Below are 23,359 nucleotides of genomic sequence, written 5' to 3'. Positions count from 1 at the left end.
GTATGGAGGGGAGGTCCTATGAGGAGAGACTGAGGGATTTGGGGTTGTTTTCGCTAGAAAGAAGGCGGCTAAGAGGGGATCTTATTGAAACATATAAGATGATTAGAGGTTTAGATAGGGTGGATAGTGATAGCCTTTTTCCTCGGATGGAGAAAGCTAGCACGAGGGGGCATGGCTTTAAATTAAGGGGGGGTAGTTATAGGACGGATGTCAGGGGTAGGTTCTTTACCCAGAGGATGGTGAGGGATTGGAATGCCCTGCCTGCTGCAGTTGTAAATGCGCCTAGTTTGGGGGCGTTTAAGAGATCCGTGGATAGGTTTATGGACGAAAAGGGATTGGTTTAGATTAGTGGGTCATTGTTTTTTGACTGGTCGGCGCAACATCGTGGGCTGAAGGGCCTGTTCTGCGCTGTAATGTTCTATGTTCTATGTTCTATATGCTTTCTTCACCACCTTTTCCATTTGTGCTTGCCATTTTTAGGGACCTGTAGGCCTAGATATCGCTGTGTGTCTATGAACAATTCCCACCATAACAATTGTGTTTATTAGGTCATTTTGTAAAATGACTTTGCACAAGCAAACAGGTTAATGGTTCCAATTATTACCGATTGCTTCATCATACTATCTGGAACATAAATTTCAAGATCAGTCACCTGTAGTTCAAAATAACCACAAGTTCAAATAAACAAAAAAAAAAGTTATAATAGATCAGGTCAGAAAGATGAAATGATTTACAATATGTTTCTTATACTCTAACATTCAAAGCTAAGAATGAGGTGCATGTGAATTAATGAACAAGCTATGGTCAAACATATCACAAAATGACAAATGCAACCAAAATGGAATCCAAGGATTTCTCCTAACCCACCCACATGTCAGTAAGCACTGAATGTGCTCAGCATTAACTCAGTGTTGGTGCGTTCTGAGTCTGCGCATTTCAGTGTCAGTGACAAGACATGTGCATGGTCAGCAACAGTGTGTTCAGTGTCTGCATGTTCAGCATTGGCGTTAGTGCACTCAGGGTTGGTGTATTTGGTTTGGTGAGTTTGATGTTGGTGTGACAGCATTTGGTGTTGGTTTGAGTGAGATCAGTGTTGACACCAGTGTGTTCAGTGCTTGTTGTCTATTCTGATGAACTCTGATAAAGAATTGAATGTATTATTCATTTTAGATTTCTCACTGTTTACTCACAAATCTGTCATTATTCCTCCCTACCCCTCACAATGGATCCATTGTTTCCCCCTCTCTATCTTGTCACATGTTTTGCAGTTTCTGTCAAAAGACAATAAACACTAATTAAACAGTAATTTCAGTGGGAATGTAGGCTCCAAACTCATCTCCCACCAGCTGGCACCATTCCTCTATCTCTCTGATGTTACAGCTTTCCGATTCACTCTATTCTCAAAGACCAGGCATTACAACTTAAATTTCCCAAATCAGCATGACATTCCAGCCTCCTTACTCCCCAAGTATTTTCCGCAAGAAAGATGGGTGAGTAGTCTTTGCTGCAGCCATTATGATCAGTAATTTTGTGCTTGATGAGCTACCTCAATGGCATTCAAAATATTCTGTTTTTTGACAGCTTTCTCATATTATGTTGCAAAGTTCATGTATATTGCAAAACAACAAATGGATTACCAAAGTTGTTTTCATGTTCTCTCCATTCACTTTTATATGAGCCCTATTTACAATCACTGAGATTCAGCATTCACAGTCAGAGGGACAGTGTACCAGTGCTGGGAGTGTTTGGTAGGGACAGCATAGAGGGAGCGTTAATCTCTATATAAACCCATGCTGTATCTGTGCTTGGAGTGTTTTATGGGGACAGTGTAAAGGGAGTTTTACTCTGTGTTTAACTTTGTGCTGTACCTGTCCTGGGAATGTTTGATGAGGGAGCTTATTCTGCGTCTACGTCCTCAATGTGGATGGCCATAAAACATTAGACAAGGGTCATGGGTGGAGGGGGGGCGCTGGTGGTGTTAAGATGGCGGCGCGGGCTCGTTGGGCCGAAGGGCCTGTTTCCCGGGCTGTTTTTGTTCTTTGTTCTTACTGTTCCTGATCTGGGAGTGTTAGAAGGAAAAGGTGTAGATGATACAATCCTATAGTGCAGAAAAAGCATCATGCATGTACTGTTTCTATCAAATTAGCCTGCTTTTCCATATCAAGGTTACACCCATGCTCCATGTAGAATCTACTATATCCAAAAACTTTGTGTAATCATTTGCACCAGCCCATTTAAAAGCTATTGCCTATCATGGATTCTGCAGAGCTTTACAGTCTCTTTTCATTGCCCTTAGCCATGGACTCTGCTGTCTATTTTCTCATCTCTACTGGTCCATTTAAACTTCACTCTACTTTCCACTTGGAGTCACCACTCCACTTTTCAGATGAAATACAGGATCTGACCCTGTCAGAAGTCATTATCTGATAGAGTCTTTCAGGTTTGGTCACGTTTGGCATACTCACCATCCAATAATGGATGGACTCCTAATGCTGGTGAAATCAACAGGAGGAGTCTATCCAGCAATGACACATTGGCACCCAATTGTGAACAGAGAGTGGATTGCCAATTCCTCCCAGGTCAGAGATGACGAACACAAGGGGCCACAGGTTCAAGGTGGGGGGGTGGGGGGATGACGTTTAACTCAGATATCAGAGGGATGTATTTTTGTTCTTCTCCCACAGGGAGCCTCACATCAGCATTCTCTGAGCACCATTCTCTAAGCACTAATGGGGAGGATGTGGGGAAGGGGTAGTGTGTATTGTATCTAAAACCGTGGTTGTATATAAAACCATGTCTGCCCACTGTCCACCACCAGGAAACGGTTTGATTTAACTGGCTGTTTTTCTGTCAGAATATTGCACCTGTCAACTGGAAATCTTCCCTCAGTGTGGGAAAGGCCTCAAAAAGGTTTCTTAACTATGGCCAATTGACTACCTATGCTGGAAGGCATGTAACCATCTTGCCCCTTATCCAGTAATTTTCAAAATGTTTCAGGGTTGGAAATTTTCCAGCAGATTGACACACCAGCAATGAATAGCTATGCACATACCCTTTCATCTCATTTGCCAATTCACTCTGCTCCCCTGCCATCATTACACTTACTTAAGTTTAAAATACTCATCTTGGGCCCACTCTTCCCTCCCTCAACCTGAATGGAGTATTCAACCATTTTATGATCACTGTTACCTAAGGGCACCCTCATTACTAACTTGCATACAAACTGTGGGAGAGACCTCACCCTGAGTGAGACACAGCCAGACTGAATGAGGGGCTAACAGGAATTAGGAGCTGAGTAGGAATACGGTGCAGAGAGGAAAGAGATGCTCTGTGCTTTTTCTCCTTGTTTTCTAACTTCTAAATCCCAGGAGTGGTTTTGCCCTGCTGCAGTAGTTGACGACACAGGGAAAGAACCGATTGGTAAGTAGTGGGTAAGGTTGGGTAAGTATTTAATAGTTTTATCGCTTATAGTTATCACATATAGTTTCAGAGGTCGTTTTTGTGGTTTACAGTTTGTAAGGGTTATATTCAGTGGTAGCGAGAAACAGGAAAGAAGGGCCCGAGTGAATTGGATATTATCTGATATCATAATCTGATACCCATCCCCCAGTCTGGCCCCACCCCCCCCACCCCACCCCCCAGAAGGTCCAGACCCATCAGGCCCCATTCCCTTGGTACTGCCTGGTGCCCGGTGGACAGTGCCAGTGTGCCAAGCTGGCACTGCCCAACAGGCACCCCACCTGCCTCTGACCTCCCAGGAGCCTCAACAGCCTCTGTCCCCACCCAGTCCCTGTTGCTGAGAACCAGATTTAATCCTTGCTGGTGGATACCTTTCCCGGTGGATTCAGAAACATTAGTGAGCCCAGACAGTATCGTGAGACTCAAACCATGATTAACACATTATAATCAGCCTTGTGCTGTTTACTGGTGTGAGGCTGATTACACCATAAAAAATGTCCCAGGAAAGTGGCGACTGCATGAACACCAGTGCAATTCCTGTTTCAGCCCTCCTGCCAGTATTTCCCAGCTCACTGCACTACTTGAGCAGCACAGCAGGTTCGGAAAATCAGATCCGTGATCCATTTAGACTTTAAGAAGGCTTTTGACAAGGCCTTACATAGCAGACTACAATGTAAAATTAAAGCGCATGGTATTGCGGCTAATGTCCTGAGATGGATAGAAAGCTGGTAGGAAGCAAATGGTTGGTATAAATGGGTCTTTTTCCAATTGGACTGGGATAAACACAGTCAGAAGTCTGACAATACCAGGTTTAAGTCCAACCGATTTATTTGATAGTAAACTCACAAGCTTTTGAGGTTTCCCTCTTCGTCAGGTGAATGGAGAGTACTTCTTACTCTTTTTCCAATTGACAGGCAATGATTAGTAGGGTACCGCAGGGGTTTGTGCTAGGACCCCAAATATTCACATTATATTTTATTGATTTGGAAGACGGAACTAAATGTATTATCCCCAAATCTGCAGATGAAAGAAAATTGGGTGGGAGGGTGAGCATTGAGGAGGATGCAGAGATGATAAAATCATAGAATCTACAGTGCAGAAGGGCCTTTGGCCCATCGAGCCTGCATTGACAATCCCAGGTCCAATCCCCATAACTTCACATATTTATAGTCTGAATTCAGAACAGTCTGAATTTATAGTCTGAATGGGTGGATTAGTAAATTTGCTGATGACACCAAAGTCGGAGGTGTGGTGGATAGTGAGGAAGGGTGTCTTAGTTTACAGGGAGGCTTGGACAAGTTGCAGAGCTGGGCCGAGAGGTGGCGGATGGAGTTTAATGCGGAAAAGTGTGAGGTAATTCACTTTGGCAGGAATAACGGATGTGTAGAGTATAGGGCTAACGGGAGGACTCTGAATAGTGTGGATGAACAGAGGGATCTAGGTGTATGTGTACATAGATCCCTGAAAGTTGGGAATCAAGTAGATAGGGTTGTTAGGAAGGCATACGGTGTCTTGGCATTTATTGGTAGGGGGATTGAATTTAGGAGCCGCAGCGTCATGTTGCAACTGTACAAAACTCTGGTGCGGCCGCACTTGGAGTATTGTGTGCGGTTCTGGTCCCCACATTACAGGAAGGATGTGGAGGCTTTGGAGAGGGTGCAGAGGAGGTTTACCAGGATGTTGCCTAGTATGGAGGGGAGGTCCTATGAGGAGAGACTGAGGGATTTGAGGTTGTTTTCGTTAGAAAGAAGGCGGCTATGAGGGGACCTTATTGAAACATATAAGATGATTAGAGGTTTAGATAGGGTGGACAGTGATAGCCTTTTTCCCCGGATGGAGAAAGCTAGCACGAGGGGGCATAGCTTTAATTTAAGGGGGGGTAGTTATAGGACGGATGTCAGGGGTAGGTTCTTTACCCAGAGGGTAGTGAGGGATTGGAATGCCCTGCCTGCTGCAGTTGTAAATGCGCCTAGTTTGGGGGCATTTAAGAGATCCGTGGATAGGTTTATGGATGGAAAGGGTTTGGTTTAGGTTAGAGGGTCATTGCTTTTTAACTGATCGGCGCAACATCGTGGGCCGAAGGGCCTGTTCTGCGCTGTAATGTTCTATGTTCTATGTTCTATGTTCCCCGACACTAAGGGGCAGTACATCATGGGCAATCAGCCTAACCTGCACATCTTTGGAAGATGGAAAGGGAGTCTGGGGAGTACGATATCCTTGATTATGCTTTCCCAAGACAGCGGGAAGTGTTGACAGAAGCAATGGATGGGAGACTGATATTTGTGATGGACTGGGCTACTTTCACAACCCTTTGTAGTTTCTTGCAGTCTTGGTCAGAGGAGGAGCCATACCAAGTTGTGATACATTATGAAAGGATGCTTTCTATGGTGCATCTGTAAAAATGGGTGAGAATCGTAGCGGACAAGCCAAATTTCTTTAGTCTTCTGAAAAAATTAGCTTTTTTAGCTATAGAGTTGGCATGGAGAGACCAGGACAAATTGCTGGTGATCTGGATATCTAGAAAATTGAAGCTCTCGACCATTTCAACATCATCCCTATTGTAGTAGGCAGGGGCATGTCCTCCACTACATTTCCTGAAGTTGGTGACTATCTCCTTCATTTCACTGACATTAGAGGTCATAGAGGTTTATAGCATGGAAACAGGCCCTTCGGCCCACTTGTCCACGCCACCCAGTTTTTACCGTTAAGCTAGTCCCAACTGCCCGCATTTGGTCCATAGCCCTCTATATCAATCTTATCATGTAACTGTCTAAATTCTTTTCAAAACACAAAATTGTACCCACCTCTACTATCCCTCTGGCAACTCATTCCAGGTACTCATAACTTTCTGTGTGAAGAAACTGCCCCTCTGGACCTTTTGTATCTCTCACCTTAAACCCTCGAGTTTTAGATTCCCCTGTTGTTGGGAAAAGATGTTGACTATCTTACCTTATCTACCCCTCATTATTTTATTGACTTCTATAAAATTACTCTAAGTCTCCTACGCTCCAGGGAATAAAGTCCCAGTCTATTCAGCCTCTCCTTATAACTCAAACCATTACGTCCTGGCAGCACCCTAGTAAATCTTTTCTGCACTCTTTCTAGTTTAATAATATCCTTTCTATAATAGGGCAACCAGAACTGCGCACAGTATTCCAAGTGTGACCGTACCAATGTCTTGTACAACTTCAAAAAGACATCCCAACTCCTGTATTCATGCCAAATGCCGCCTTCACCATCTTGTCCACCTATGACTCCACTTTCAAAGAGCTATGCACCTGTACACCTAGATCTCTTTGTCCTTTAAATCTCTCCAACACCCTACCATCAACTAAGTCCCTGGTTCTATCTACCAAAATGCATTACCTCACATTTATGTAAATTGAACTCCACCTGCCATTTATCAACCACTGGCCCAATTGATCAAGATCCCATTACAATCCTAGATAATCTTCGTCACTGTCCAGTATGCTATTAGTCTTGGTGTCATCTGCAAACTTACTAATCGTGCCTCCTAAATTCCAGTCCAAATTGTTCATATGAATGACAAATAACAGTGGACCCAGCACTGATCCCTGAGGCACATCACTGGTCATAGACCTCCAGTTTCAAAAACAATCCTCTACAACCACCTTCTGTCTTCTGTCATCAAGCCAGTTTTGCATCCAATCGGCTACCGCTCCTTAGATTTAACTTTATGCTGTCAAAGGCTTTGCTAAAGTCCATGTACATGTTGAATGCACTGCCCTCATCTACCTTCTTGGTTAACTCTTCAAAAATCTCAACAAATTTGTGGAACATGACTTTCCACTCACAAAGCCATGCTGACTGTCCTGAATCAGTCTTTGCCTTTCTAAATGTATGTAGATCCTGTCTCTCAGAATATCTTCTTACAACTTACCTACTACAGGCTTGGGCTCACCAGCCTGTAGTTCCCAGGCTTTTCCATGCAGCCCTTCTTAAACAATGGCACAACATTTGCCACCCTCCATTCTTCAGGCACCTCTTTATGGCTGTCAATGATTCAAATATCTCTGCTAGGGGGCCCGCAATTTCCTCCCCAGCTTCCCCAATGTCGTGGGATACATTTCATCAGGTCCTGGAGATTTATCTACCTTGATTTTAAGAATTCCAACAACACCTCCTCTGTAATCTGTACACTCCTCAAGATATTATTATTCCCTAACATCCATGCCCTTTTCAACAGTAAATACTGATGATAAATATTCATTTAGGATCTCACCCATCTCTTGTGGATCCACACATAGGTTGATCTTTAAGAGATCCTTTTCTTTCGCTAGTTTTTTTCACCCTTTATGTTTATATAAGTTGTTTGGATTCTCTTTTGCCTTATCTGCAAAAGCAATTTTGTGTCCCCTTTCTGCCTCCTAATTTCTCTCTTAACTACTCCGACACCCTCTGTACTCTTCAAGGGATCCACTTAATACCATCTGCCTATGCGTGTCATATGCCTCCTTGTTCTTCTTGACCAGGGCCTCAATATCCTGAGTCACCCAGGTTCCCTACTTCATTGCAGTGGTTGTGACACAAATAAATAAAACTATGGCCGTCCCAGTCAATATTGGGAAAGTTAAAGTCTCCTACTACGACCACCTTATTTTTCTTGGAAGTATCCGTAATCACCTTATACATCTGTTCCTTAATTTCCCACTGAGTCTTTGGGGGCTTATAGTACAATCCTGTTAATGGGATCTCCCCTTTCTTATTTCTCAGTTCTACCCATATAGAACCCTCAGAAATATCCCCTCTCAGTACTGCTGTGATGTTCTCCCCCTCCTCTCTTACCTCCTTTCTATCTTCCCTATGGCATCTGTACCCTGGAAAATTGAGTTGCCAGTCCTGTCACTCCCTTAGCCATCTTTCAGAAATACCTATAATATCCTCTGTACCCATCCATGTCCTGAGTTCATCTGCCTTGTCCGTCAGCCCTCTTGCATTAGAATATAAGTGCAGTTTAATTTAAACTTCACTTTCTCTGCCCTGCTCTTGCCTGATCTGTTTAGTACTCGGATTTCTGACACTGCCTTTACTATTTCGCGGGCTCTCTTTAACTTCCGTGTTGTCCTCAACCTTCTCTTCTGACTCCCTACTGTTTTGGGTCCCACACCCCTGCCAAACTCGCCTATACTTTCCCAAGTGGCTCTAGCAAATCTCCCCACCAGGATATTTAGTCTGCCTCCAGTTCAGGTGTAACCCGTTGCTCTTGAACAGGTCACCCCTTTTCCAGAAGAGATCCCAATGACCGACAAATCTAAATCCCTGCCCCCTGCACCAGCTCTCAAGCCACACATTCATTTGCCTAATCTTCCTACTCCTTCTTTCACTAGCACCTGGCACCAGAATATTTCAGGAACTACTACCCTCAAGGTTCTGCACTTCAGCCTTCTGCCTAACATTATATTCACACTTCAGGACCTCATCCTTTTTCCTATCTATATCATTGGTACCAATGTGTACAATGACTTCTGGCTGCTCACCTTAAGAATGTCCTTTAACCACTCAGAGATATCTTTGACCCTGGCACCAGGGAGGCAACACACAAGCCTGGCGTCTCGATTGCAGCCACAGAAACATCTATCTGTACCTTTAACTAGCAAGAGCTCTATTATTTGATTTGATTTATTATTGTCACATATATCAGTATACAGTTTATACAAAAAGTACAATTTGTATTGCTTCTTGTGTGCTTTCCAGACAAAGAATACCGTTCATAGAGAAGGAAAGGAGAGAGTGCAGAACGTAATATTACAATCACTGCTAGGGTGTATAGCAAGATCACTTAGTGTAGATAGGTCCACTCAAAAGACTGATGGCAGCAGGGAAGAAGCTGTTCTTCAGTCACTTGTTACATGACCTCAAAATTTTGTATCTTTTTCCCGACGGAAGAAAGTAGGTACATGATGCATGGGGTCCTTAATTATGCTGGCTGCTTTTCCATGGCAGTGGGAAATGTAGACAAAGTCAATGGATGGGAAGCTTATTTGCCTGATGGATTGGGCTAAATTCACGGCATTTTGTGGTTTTTGTGGTCTTGGGCAGTGCAGGAGCCATACCAAGCTGCAATACAACAACCAGAAAGAATGCTTTCTATGGTGCATCTGTAAAAGTTGGTGAGATTCATAGCTGACATGCCAAATTTCTTTAGTCTTCTGAGAAAATAGAGGCATTGGTGGGCTTTCTTAACTATTGTGTTGGCATGGGGGAACCAGGACAGTTGTTGGTCATCTGGACACCTAAAAACCTGAAGTTGTCGACCATTTCTACTTCATCCCCATTGATGTAGACAGGGGTATGTTCTCCACTACGCTTCCTGAAGTCGATGACTATCATTTTGTTGAAATTGAGGGAAAGATTACTGTATCGCATCAGTTCACCAGATTCTCTATCTCATTCCTTTATCCTGTCTCATCGTTGTTTGGGATCCAACCCACTACGGTGGTGTCATTAGCAAACTTGAAAATCGAGTTACAGGGAAATTTGGCCACATTGTCATACGTGGATAAGGAGTATAGTAGGGGGCTGAGGACACAGCCTTGTGGGACACCAGTGTTGAAGATGATCGCGGAGGAGGTGTTATTGCTTATCCTTACTGATTGCAGCCTTTAGGTTCTGAACTTCAGGACCCAGTCGCAGAGGGAGGAGCTAAACCCACTCTGAGGCCACGGAGTTTAGAGGTGGGTTTCGTAGGAATAATGGTGTTGAAGGCTGAGCTGCAGTCAATAAATGTAAGTCTTTATTAGGTGTCTTTATTATCTAGGTGTTCCAGGGTTGAGTACAGGTCCCGGGAGATAGCATCTGCTGTGGACCTGTTGCGGCAGCAAGCAAACTGCAGTGGATCTAGGCAATCCAGGAGGCTGGAATTGATTCCATAGTTAGACAGAACATTACAGTGCAGTATAGGCCCTTCGGCCCTCGATGTTGCGCCGACCAGTGGAACCAATCTAATGACCCTCTAACCTAAACTATTCCAATGTTATCCATATGCCTATCCACTGACCATTTGAACACGCTTAATGTTGGCGAGTCCACAACTGCTGCAGGCAGGGCATTCCACGCCCTTACTACCCTCTGAGTAAAGAACCTACCTCTGAAATCCATCCTATAATTACCACCCCTTAATTTAAAGCTACGTCCCCTCGTGTTAGCCATCACCATCCGAGGAAAAAGGCTCTCACTATCCACCCTATCTAACCCTCTGATCTTCTTGTATGCCTCAATTAGGTCACCTCTCAACCTTCTTCTCTCTAACAAAAACAACCTCAAATCCCTCAGCCTTTCCTCATAAGACCTTCCCACCATACCAGGCAACATCCTAGTAAACCTCCTCTGCACCCTTTCCAATGCCTCCACATCCTTCTTATAATGCGGCGACCAGAACTGTACGCAATACTCCAAGTGCGGCCGCATCAGAGTTTTGTACAATTGCAACATGACCTCATGGCTCCGAAATTCAATCCCTCTACCAATAAAAGCTAACACACCATACGCCTTCTTAACAATCTGGGTGCCAACTTTCACAGATCTATGCACATGCACACCGAGATCTCTCTGCTCGTCAACACTACCAAGAGTTCTTCCATTTGCCCTATATTCTGTACTCCTGTTACTCTTACCAAAGTGAATCACCTCACACTTTTCCGCATTAAACTCCATTTGCCACCTCTCAGCTCAGCTCTGCAGCTTATCTATGTCCCTCTGCAAACTGTAACATCCATCCTCACTGTCTACAACTCCTCCGACTTTGGTGTTGTCAGCAAATTTATTAACCCATCCTTCTTCACCCTCATCTAGGTCATTTATAAAAATGACAAACAGCAGTGGCACCAAAACAGATCCCTGAGGGACACCACTAGTAGCTGAACTCCAGGTTGAATATTTCCCATCAACCACCACCCTCTGTCTTCTATCAGCTAGCCAATGCCTGATCCAAACTGCTAAATCACCCTCAATCCCATGCATCTGCATTTTCTGCAGTAGCCTACCATGGGGAACCTTATCAAACGCTTTACTAAAATCCATATATACCATGTCAACTGCCTCACCCTTATCCACCTCGTTGGTCACCTTTTCAAAAAACTCAATAAGGTGTGTGAGGCACGTCTTACGCTTCACAAAACCATGTTGACTATCCCTAATCAAATTATTTCTCTCTAGATGATTATAAATCCTATCCCTTATAATTCTTTCCAAAACTTTGCCCACAACAGAAGTAAGGCTCACCAGTCTATAATTCCCAGGATGGTCTCTACTCCCCTTCTTGAACAAGGGGACAACATTTGCTATCCTCCAGTCTTCCGGCACTATACCTGTAGCCAATGACGACATGAAGTTCAAAGCCAAAGGCTCTGCAATCTCCAATTTGTGCTAACCTTTCAAAGCACTTCATAATGATGGATGTCAAAGCCACCCGACTGTATTACTACTGCTCAGTTGTTGTTTGTCCAACCCTGTTCTACAGCAGAATCAGGTGTGCTGTGATAGGCCTGGCTGTTGTTGGTATTTTCCCCTGAGAGGCTATATCCTTCAACAGTATCCAAAACGGTTTATCTGTTTGAAAGGGGAATAGCCACAGGAGACTTCTGCACTACCTGCCTGCCTGTCCTGGCAGTCATCCATCTATCTGACTGAACCTGTGTGTGATAACCTCTCTATAATTAACTTCTATCACACTCTTTGCCCCCTGTACGCAGTGAGTCTAGCTGCTGCTCCAACTGAACAATGCGGTCTATGAGGAGTTGCAGCTGGACACAACTCCTGCAGATAAAATTGTCAGGGAGATTAGATTGCTCCCACATCTGCCAGAAGGAGCATACCACTGCCCTAACTACTCTTCTGCAGTTAAAAGGATAACTGAATCTCAACTCAGCTTTCTCTAGCTTGTGGTCCTCACAGTGACTTAATTTTTGGTTAGAGGAGGGATGGAAACACTGAAGTAGTGTTTGGGGGTTAACTGTCCCTTGTCCTATACAAAACACCCTGAGGGAGACACAGTGGCACAGTGGTTAGGACTGCTGCCTCATAGCGCCAGGGACGTAGGTTTGATTCCCGGCTTGGGTCACTGTCTGTGTGGAGTTTGCACATTCTCTCCATGTCTGCCTGAGTTTCCTTCAGGTGCTCCAATTTCTTCCCAAAGTCTGAAAGATGTGTTGCTTAGGTACATTGGCCCGAACAGGGATTTAATGTTACAATCCATTATAAGAACAGGCGCTGGGGTGTGGCGACTAGGGGGATTTCACAATAACTTCATTGTAGTGTTAATAAAAGCCTTGCTTGTGGCTAATAATAAATTTATTGTATTGCACCATTTCACCAGATTCTCTCTTTCCTCTGTACTCCATCTTGTCATTATTTGAGATCTGACCACTACGGTGGGTGGTGTCATCCCCAAACTTGAAAATGAAGTTGGAGCCGAATTTTGCCACGCAGTCATAACTGTATAAGGAGTGTAAGGGCTGTGGACACAGCCTTGTGAGGCACTGGTGTTGAGCATAATTGTGGTGGATGTGTCATTATCTATCCTTACTGATTGCATTTTGTCGATTTGGAAATCTAGGATCCAGTCACAGAAGCAAGCCCTAGGCCTCAGAATATAAAACATAGCACATTACAGCGCAGTACAGGCTCTTCAGCCCTAGGCGTTGCACCGACCTGTGAAACCAATCTAAAGCCCATCTAACTTACAATATTCCAATATCATCCATATGTTTATCCAATGATCATTTAAATGCCCTTAATGTTGGCAAATCCACTACTGTTGCAGGCAAGGCATTCCATGCCCTTACTGCTCTCTGAGTAAAGAACCTACCTCTGACATCTGTCCTATATCTATCACCCCTTGATTTAAAGCTATGTCCCCTCATGCTAGCCATCTCCATCCAAGGAGTTTGTATGTTCTCCCCATGTCTGCGTGGGTTTCCTCCGGGTACTCCGGTTTCCTCCCACAGTCCAAAAGACATGCCTATCTAATCCTCTGATGATCATATATGCCTCTATTAAGTCACCTCTTAACCTTCTTCTCTCTAATGAAAACAGTCTTAAGTCCCTCAGCCTTTCCTCATAAGACCTTCCCACCATACCAGGCAACATCCTGGTAAATCTCCTCTCCACCCTTTCTAATGCTTCCACATCCTTCCTATAATGTAGCAACCAGAACTGTACGCAATACTCCAAGTGTGGCCGCACCAGAGTTTTGTACAGGTACATGACCTCATGGTTCCAAAACTCAATCCCTCTACAAATAAAAGTTAACATACCGTACACCTTCTTAACAACCCTATCAACCTGGATGCCAACTTTCAGGGATCTAAGCACATGGACACCGAGATCTCTCTGTTCATCCACACTACCAAGTAACTTACCATTAGCCCAGTACTCTGTATTCCTGTTACTCCTTCCAAAGTGAATCACTTACGCTTTTCCGCATTAAACCCCATTTGCCACCTCTCAGCCCAGCTCTGCAGCTTTTCTATGTCCCTCTGTAACCTGCAGCATCCTTCCGCACTGTCCACAACTTCACCGACTTTAGTGTCATCCGCAAATTTACTAACCCATCCTTCTATGCCCTCATCCAGGTCATTTATAAAAATGATAAACAACAGTGGCTCCAAAACAGATCTTTGCGGTACATCACTAGTAACTGAGCTCCAAGATGAACATTTCCCATCAACCATCACCCTTTGTCTTCTTACAGCTAGCCAATTTCTGATCCAAACCACTGAATCACCCTCAATCCCATCAGAGTTTGGAGGTAGGTTTTGTTGGGATAATGGTGTTGAAGGCTGAGCTGTAATCAATAAATGGAGTCTGACATAAATGTACTTGTTGTCCAGATGTTCCAGGGTTGAGGTTAGGGCCAGGCAGAATGATACCTGCTCTGAAGCAGTTGCAACAATGAGGGAACTGCAGTGGCTCCAGGCAATCTTTTTATTTATTTATCATTTATTAGTTTCACAAGTAGGCTTACATTATCACCGTGATGAAGTTACTGTGAAAATCCCCTAGTTTCCACACTCCGGAACCTGTTCGGGTACACAGAGGGAGAATTTAGCATAGCCAATGAACCTAACCAGCATGTCTGGTGTTATGCCTTGGCAGTCTGAGGTTGTGATTGTGGGTGCCAGAGGGGTTGGAGGAATGTGCTGGGGGACCAGATGCTGGAAGGTTGCAAGGTATCAGGGATGGCTCGACATTGCAGGCATGACAAATGGAACAGGATGGGATGTGCACTCATCTTTCCTGCCCGAAAGGGGTTGTTCATCTTCTTCCAGCATTGGTCAGTGGTCCACTGTGCCAGTGCCGAGCACTGAAGGCCGCTGCTACACCCTCCTAGAAGACATTGGGCTTGGGTGAGACCAGAAATTCCTGCTTGAGGTCAATGGAGATTTCCATTATAAGAATCTTGCCTGCGCCAATACCATGACGGGCAAGGCGGCAGAGTTCTGGTTATAGTCTCAAAATGCTGACTCACCAATTTGTCTTTGATCAATTTAAGTGGTGAAAATGAAGAAAGTTATCTCTAATTGCAATGGGAAGTTGATCAATTGGGCTAGTGGACTGACGAATGACAGATGGAGTTTAATTTAGACAAATGCGAGATGATGCATTTTGGTAGATTGAACCAGGGCAGGACTCACTCAGCTAATGGTAGAGCGTTGCGAAGAGTTACAAAACAAAGAGATCTAGGGTTACATGTTCATAGCTCCTTGAAAGTGGTGGACAGAATGGTGAAGGAGGCATTCAGTATGCTTGGTTTCATTGGTCAGAACACCGAATACAGGAGTTGGGATGTCTTGTTGAAGTTGTACGAGACATTGGTAAGACCAGACTTGGAATACTGTGTGCAATTCTGGTCACATCATTATAGGAAGGAAACTATTAAACAAGAAAGAGTACAGAAAAGATTTACTAGGATGCTATCAGGACTTGATGGACTGAGTTATAAGGAGAGGCTGGATAAATCAGGACTTTTTTCTCTGGAGCGTAGGAGGCTAAGGGGTGACCTTATAGAAGTTTATAAAATAATGAGGGGCACAGACAAGGTAGATAGTCAATATCTTTTCCCAAAGGTAGGGGAGCCTAAAACTAGAGGGCATAGGTTTAAGGTGAGAGAGGAGAGATACAAAAGTGTCCAGAGGGGCAATTTTTTCACACAGAGGGTGGTGAGTGCCTGGAACAAGCTGCCAGAGGTAGTAGTAAAGGCTCGTACAATTTTACATTTTAAAAAGCATTTAGATAGTTACATGGGTAGGATGGGTATAGAGGGATATGGGCCAAATGCAGGCAATTGGGATTAGCTTAGGGGTTTTAAAGAAAAAGGACGGCACGGACAAGTTGGGCCAAAGAGCCTGTTTCCATGCTGTAAACCTCTATGACTGTTACCTCATGACCAAAAATCAATTCAAATTGACTAAATTTAATTGGTTTATTAGGTGCATCTCTAATTGCAAAAAGCACAAATGGCGTCCCTTTTCCCAATCCTCTCGATAATCCTAACTACAGGCCCTCAACATGGTCTTTGAAGTTTGATGCCACCCTTTTAATGCTCACTGCGATGCTAGACAATATGCAATTGATTTAACTTGCGTTATTCCTAAGTTATCCATTGCCTTCTTGAATAACTTTGATGTAAAACTGGATCTCTGATTTGATTGTATTTCTGTGGGCAATCCGGATCTGATAAACAATTGAAGTAAATCCTCTACAATCCTGTAACATTACGTAATGAAATGGCCTCTGGACACATCCATCATGGTCGACAAATACTGATTCCCACTTTTCGTTTTAGGCAATCAATTAGGACCCTCGTAAAAGGTTGTTCAAATGCCAGAATGGGTTTTAAGGGTGCTGGTTTGATTACTGCTTGAAGTTTTCCAATTATCTGACATGTATAGAAAAATTCAACATCTGTATGCAGTCCAGGCAAATAAAAGTGTTCTCGTATTTTAACTCAAGTTTTCCTTACTCCTAAGTTCCTACTGCAACCTCATGCTTCATCCACAAAACATCCTTTCTATAACCCACCAGTAATACAACTTGATGAACTTCTGCCAATTTTTCATTCTTCGAATATGCAAAGGTCTCCACTTCCTCATTATGATATTGGGCGAAATTGAGTGTTATTTCTGATGAGAAAACTGGCATGTTTCTCTCCAGATCTTATGACATTCTGCCAAGTGTTTCATGCCATCCTTTTGGGGGGGTTGGGGGTGGGCATCAACATACTAGCAAAACCCGGCTGCTTTGAGAATGGAGGCACCTTCTTTAAAGGGTGTCACAATCAGAACAGCAATAAAACACCTCACCAGCCCACCATGGAGGTCTCAAGGCTCCCCCCAGCCCCCACCATCATCGCTGCCTTGAATAAGAAATAAGCTGTGTTCAATTATGCTTACCACACTTCAACAAGGATATCAAGGCCTATAATCTAGAGGGTTTGAGGAGTTACTATAATGGTATGCAATATTTGGAAGAGTGATCTCCTTGGAGTAGATAAGGTTTCAAGAAGAATCTAGATGGTTGCGGGTTAGGACAAAGAACAAAGAACAACACAGCACAGGAAACAGGCCCTTTGGCCCTACAAGCCCGCACCGCCATTTTAACATTCAGTGAGTGCCTCATTCCAATCCCTCTTCTACCTATGACCTTTGTCTACACCTACTGGACTCCACAATAAAGGTGTGCAAATTTAAAGAATTATAACCAGATTGAGGGACGCCTAATTTAGGGACAATTTGTTAACACCAATCAGCCTAAGAGCATGTTTTTGGGGTGGGGGAGGAAACTGGAGCACCCAGAGAAAACCCACGCAAGCATGGGGAGAATGTGCAAACTCCCACAGACACCAGCCTAAATCCATGTATCTGCACAGCAAACAGTGATAGTCATTGAGCTGTCATGTGCCCATCAGCTGGTCCAGTTTAAGCATACACCAATGGCGTGAAGCACTAGACACTTCTCGAAGCAACATCCAAGAGCAGCCCTCGCACGGCCCACCGTGTGTATGCCCCTTGTTGGACAACAAGGCGGACTGAATCACCTGTGGATGTAAAAAAAAGACATCAATAAACATACACAGCTTATACAGACATTCATGGAAGATCACCAGAAGCTCAAACGTAAGACAGGTGAGCCATAAAATATGTTGGATGGCCCATAGGAATTTACTGATTCCCAGGAAAGTCCTGAGGCTCTTGATCCTTATTTAGAACCATCTTTTGTATCCCTCCATCTCTAGTCTGCTCATGTGCCTATCTAGGTAAGCCTTAAACAACTCTAGCGTGCCTGCCTCCACACCCTACTTGGCAGTGCATTCCAGGCCCCCACAACCCTCTGTGTGAAAAACCTCCCTCTAACATCTGAATTATACCTCGCCCCTCTCACGCTAAGCCCATGGCCCCTCATGATTTTCATATCCAACCTGGGAAAAAGCTTACCACTGTTCACTCTATCTATACCCTCATAATCTTACACACTTCTAATAGATCTCCCCTCATTCTCCGTCTTTCTAGGGAGAACAGCCCCAATTTGCCCAATCTCTCCTCATAGCTAAGTCCTTTCATACCAGGCAGCATCCTGGTAGTCCTCCTCTGCACTCTCTCCAGGGTCTCCACGCCCTTCCGGTAGTATGGCGACCAGAGCTGGACACAGTACTCCAAATGCGGTCTAACCAACGTTCTATACAACTGCAACATTAGATGCCAGCTTTTATACTCTATACCCCTTCCTATAAAGGCAAGCATACTATAAGCCTTCTTCGCCAACTTCTCCACCTGTACCGCCACCTTCAAGGACTTGTGTACTTGCACACCTAGGTCCCTCTGTGTTTCTATACTCTTAATAGTCCTATCATTTCTTGTATAACTGCCCCCTACATTACTTCTTCCAAAATGCATCACCTCACATTTATCTGGGGTTGTTGAAGGAGCCTTGGTGAGTTGCCGCAACGTATCTTGTGGATGGTACACATGGCTGCTACTATGTGTCGATGGTGGAGGGAGTGAATACATGATGTCATGGATGTGACATTGATCAAATAGGCTGCTTTCTCTTGGATGGTGTTGAGATCTCTGAATGTTGTTGGGGCTGCATTTAGGCAACTGGAAAGTATTTAATCAAACTCCTGACTTGTGCTTGCCACAGATTAGTATACCTCTTCAATCAGCCAGCAGAGAGAATGCTATTTGTTGTGGAGAGATGCTGGCAAAACTCTCTTTGTTCATTCTGAGATGGAGAACAGTCTGTCTCATTGATCTGATTTTGCTTCACAGACACAGGGATAATGTCATGCTGAAAAATCATTCTTTGCAAAATGCATTCAAACCAAACAGAGTTTTGCCTGTGTCGGGATTTGCTGCTTGGAGCTTTTTGTTCTTATTGATAGTGCGAAAGCCAGCATGGATTGTTTTCACTGGGAAAACAGAAGCTAAGAGGAGACCTGATAGAGGTGTAGAAAATTGTGAGATACATAGACAGGGTGGATAGTCAGAGGTTTTTTCTAAGGATGGAAGTGTCAATTACAAGGGGGCACAGGTTCAATGTGAGAGGGAGAAAGTTTAAGGGTGATGTGCAGGAGAAGTTTTTCATGCAGAGAGTGATGGGTGCCTGGAACATGCTGCCAGAGGAGGTGGTGAAAGCAGGCACATTAGCAACATTTGAGATAATTGGATGGGTACATGAATTGGGAAAAAATAGAGGGATGCAGACCGAGTATGGGCAGATTTTCTTTTAGTTAGGGCATCATGATCGGCACAAGCTTGGAGGGCCAAAAGGCCTGTTCCTCTGCTGTAATTTTTTTTGTTCTTTGTCCTTTTTATAGGGACAACTAGTCTACTGAACTGAGTCTATAGTTCTTTAGGATATGGTATGACTGTGGTGTCTGTTCAGTCACCTGACCACAGTCAACTTGGGCTCATATCCAAACTGCCTTCCCTGGTTAGAAGTCTGGCAGGTTATATGGCTGGAATAATATTCATGCTCCTTCTCAAAGAACAAAGAACAGTACAGGACATGAACAGGCCCTTTGGCCTGCGCCGATTATGTGCTATCTAGACCAACCATTTATATGCCTCTGTTGCCTGTCTGTTCATGTGTCTATCCAAATAAGTCTTAAATGTCGCTAACGTATCTGCCTCAACCACCTCACTTAGCAGTGCATTCATGCCCCCACTACCCTCTGTGTAAAAACATTTCCCCTGCACATCTCCACTGAACCTTTCCCCCCTTATCTTGAACTTGTGCCCCTTTATAATTGTCATTTCCACCCTGGGAAAAAGCTTCCAACTGTTCACCCTATCTATATCCTTCATAATTTTATAAACTTTTATCAGGTCGCCCCTCAGCCTCCGACTTTCCAAGGAGGACAATCCCAGTTTATTCAATCTCTCCTCATAGCTGATACCCTCCATACCAGGCAACATCCTGGTAAACCTTTTCTGTACTCTCTCCAAAGCTTTCATGTCCTGGTACTGTGGTAATCAGAATTGGACACATTATTCCAAATGTGACCCAACCAACGTTTTATTTAACTGTAACATAATTTGCCAACTTTTACACTCAATGTCCCATTCCATGAAGGTAAGCATGCCTTATGCTTTCTTCACCACCTTTTACATCTGTGCTGCCACTTTTAAGGATCTACGGGCATGTACTCCAAGGTCTCTCTGTATGTATCTATGCCTCTGATGGTTCTGCCATTTATTTTATAGCTCCTACCTAAAGTGGATCTACCAAAATGCATCACTTCACGTTTGCCCGGATTAAATTCTATCTGCCATTTCTCTAGCCAATTTTCCAGCCTATCTGTATCCTGCTGTATTCTCTGACAATCTTCATCACGATCCGCAACAGTGCCAATTTTAGCATCATCCACAATCAGACCAATCTTCCTTACTTTGTCCAAGTCATCAGATGTATTCATAGCACAGTGTGTGAGGGTCAGGAGATGAGTTCTTAGTCTTCTTCCCATGAGGAATTCACATCCCAATTACTCATGTTTGGCCCATATCCCTCTAACCCTTTTGCATCCATGAACCTATCCAAATGCTTTTTAAATATTGCTATTGTACCTGCCTCAACCATTTTCTCTGGCAACTGATTCCATATATGCACCGCTCTCTGCGTGAAGACACTGCCCCTCAGGTTCCTTTTAAATCTTTCCCCGCTCACCTTAAACCGATGCTCTCTAGTTTTCAATTCCTCTTCCCTGGGAAAAAGACTATCCATTCATCCTATCTATGCCCCTCAGGATTTTATATACCTTAATAAGGTCACCCCTCATTCCCCTATGTACCAAGGTCCTACTTTGGCCAACCTCTCCCTATAACTCAGGCCCTGGCAACATCCTCGTAAATCTTCTTTGCATTCTTTCCAGTTTATCAATGTCTTTCCTATAACAGGGTGACCAAAATTGTATACAATACTCCAAGTGCGGCCTCATCAATGACTTATACAACTGTAACATAATATCCCAACTCCCATACTCAAAGCCTTGACTGATGATGGCCAGTGTCTGAATGCCTTCTTCACACCCAGTCTACCTGTCACATCATTTTCAACTAACTATATACTTGTAACTCCAGTTCCCTCTGTTCCTCAACTCTCCAAGGCCCTACAATTCACTGTTAAAGTCCTACTCTGGTTTGATTTTCCAAAATGCAACACCTCACACTTACCTGTATTGAAATCCATGTGCCAATCCTCAGCAAATGGGGATGGAAGAGAAATAACAAGCCTCAGATGTTTTCATTGTCATAAAGCAGGATACACAAAGTCGTAGTGTTGCTGGTTTAAGAAAAGCACCATCAGGTCAAACAGGATAAGCCAGTCCGGTTTGTTTAGTGGTAAAGGAAACCAGAGTTGAAGCTATGGCGCAGATGGCACAGTGGTTTGCACTGCTGCCTCACAGCGACAGGGATGCCAGTTCAATTCTGGCCTTGTGTCACTGTCTGTGTGGAGATTGCACGTTCTCCCTGTGTCCGCATGGGTTTTCCTGGTTGCTCTGGTTTCCTAACTCCACCTAACTCTGTGGGTTAGGTGGATTGGCCATATTAAATTGCCCCTTAGTGTCAGGGGATTGACAGGATGAATGTGTGGGGTTATGGAAATATGCCTGGGTGGGATTGTGGCTGAGACGACACCATGGTCAGCATGGACCAGTTAGGCCAGAGGACCTATTTCTGTGCTGTATGTCAATTACTCTTTGACTCTATGACTCATGTGTTTCCTTTTCAACCAGAGGTAAACTATCTTTACTATCTCCCATGAGATTTCTTTTACTTTGATCAAACCTTAGCCACACTTGGAGATATTTAAACAAATCCCCACCAGGACTTTGACTACTGTCCAGGCCTTTCCCACTGTCATCATTACTACTCCCAACTTTTGCTTCCGCCATTTTAAATGGATGTTCACTTTTCAGATCCAGTTTCCAAAGTTCAAAAACTCTCTCCCTTCCTTTCTCTCTGAGCCATCAAAAATCTGTAGGGTTATGGGGAGGTTGGACTTGGCTAATATGCTTTTTCAGAGAGTCAGCATAGACTAGATGGGTTAAATGGCCTTCTTCTGCACTATAGGGATTCTATGATTGCTGAATGGGTTGAATGGCCTCCTTCTGCACTGCAGGGATTCTATGGTTCTAAGGAAGTGCAAAAGAACATGCAGCTTGGTCATCAGCTGGTTTATAAGACAACACCAGATCTCTTTAAAGAATTTACTTGTGTTGATAAGGTTTACTTATGTATACCAACAAAGAACAAAGAACAACCCGGCACGGGAAACAGGCCCTTTGGCCCAACGAGCCCGCGCCGCCATTTTAAAGCCTTTTCATACACCTACCTTGCCTTGTGTGTACGCGAATGGTACCCCTACTGTAGCCAGATTCAGGGGAGAATAGTGCAGGGTCAATTTGGTACACCAATCAGCCTAAGAGCACATCTTTGGGGTGTGGGAGGAAACCGGAGCACCCGGAGGAAACCCACGCAACCACAGGGAGAATGCGCAAACTCCCACAGACACTGGCCCAAATCCATGTATCTGCACAGCCAGCAGTGATAGTCACTGAGCTGTTGTGGTGCCCATCTGCTGGTCCAGGTTTAAGCACACACATCAACACAAAGTACTAGGCTACTCTCGAAACATCCAAGAGCAGTCCACGCACGACCCACCGTGTGCATGCCCCTCGTTTGACAACAAGGTGGACCAACACCTGTGGATTAAAAGAGACAAAAACATTAACATATACTATTACATTTCCAGTATCAACCCGAGGCTTTGACCCTTTTTAAAACCGTCTTATATAACCCTCCATCCCTGTTTCACTCATGTGCCTATCTAAGTAAACCTTAAACAAGTCCTGCGTGCCTGCCTCCACCACCTTACTTGGTAGCGTATTCCACACCCCCACGACCCTCTGTGTGAAAAACCTTCCTCTAGTATCCAAATTATACTTCTCCCCCCTCGCCCTTAGATTGTGACCTCTCGTGATAGTTGTCCCCAATCTAGGGAAAAGCCTGCCACTGTTGACTCTATCTATACCCTTCATTATTTTATACACCCCTATCAGATGCCCCCTTAATCTCCATCTTTCTCAGGAGAAGAGCCCCAGTTTTCCCAATCTTTCCTCATAACCCAGTCCTTCCATACCAGGCAGCATCCTGGTAAACCTCCTCTGCACTCTCTCCAGGGTCTCCACGTTCTTCCGGTAGTAAGGTGACCAGAACTGGATGCAGTACTCCAAATGCGGTCTAACCAACGTTCTGTACAACTGAAGCATTAGACGACAGCTCTTATACTCTATACCCCTTCCTATAAAGGCTAGCATTCCATAAGCTTTCTTTGCAACCTTCTCCACCTGTGTTGACACCTTCAGAGACTTGTGCACTTG

The 23,359-nt window shown here is 44.1% G+C and overlaps 1 protein-coding gene across 1 annotated transcript in view; it reads left to right on the top strand.

Annotated features, from left to right (window-relative positions):
• The first annotated feature begins 1,400 nt into the window (after positions 1-1,400).
• Positions 1,401-23,359, top strand: part of LOC145342088 (TSC22 domain family protein 3-like) — a 37,060-nt gene continuing 15,101 nt past the window's right edge. The window contains exon 1 of the mRNA XM_080187300.1: positions 1,401-1,490. Within this exon, the coding sequence (XP_080043426.1) occupies positions 1,441-1,490 (50 nt within the window). The 5' untranslated portion in view covers positions 1,401-1,440. The remainder of the gene's footprint in view (positions 1,491-23,359) is intronic.

This window comes from Carcharhinus amblyrhynchos, chromosome 4 (genome assembly GCF_965287045.1).
Source record: "Carcharhinus amblyrhynchos chromosome 4, sCarAmb.v2.hapA, whole genome shotgun sequence".
NCBI classification, from domain to species: domain Eukaryota; kingdom Metazoa; phylum Chordata; class Chondrichthyes; order Carcharhiniformes; family Carcharhinidae; genus Carcharhinus; species Carcharhinus amblyrhynchos.
This window is presented reverse-complemented; position numbering and strand designations above follow the sequence as displayed.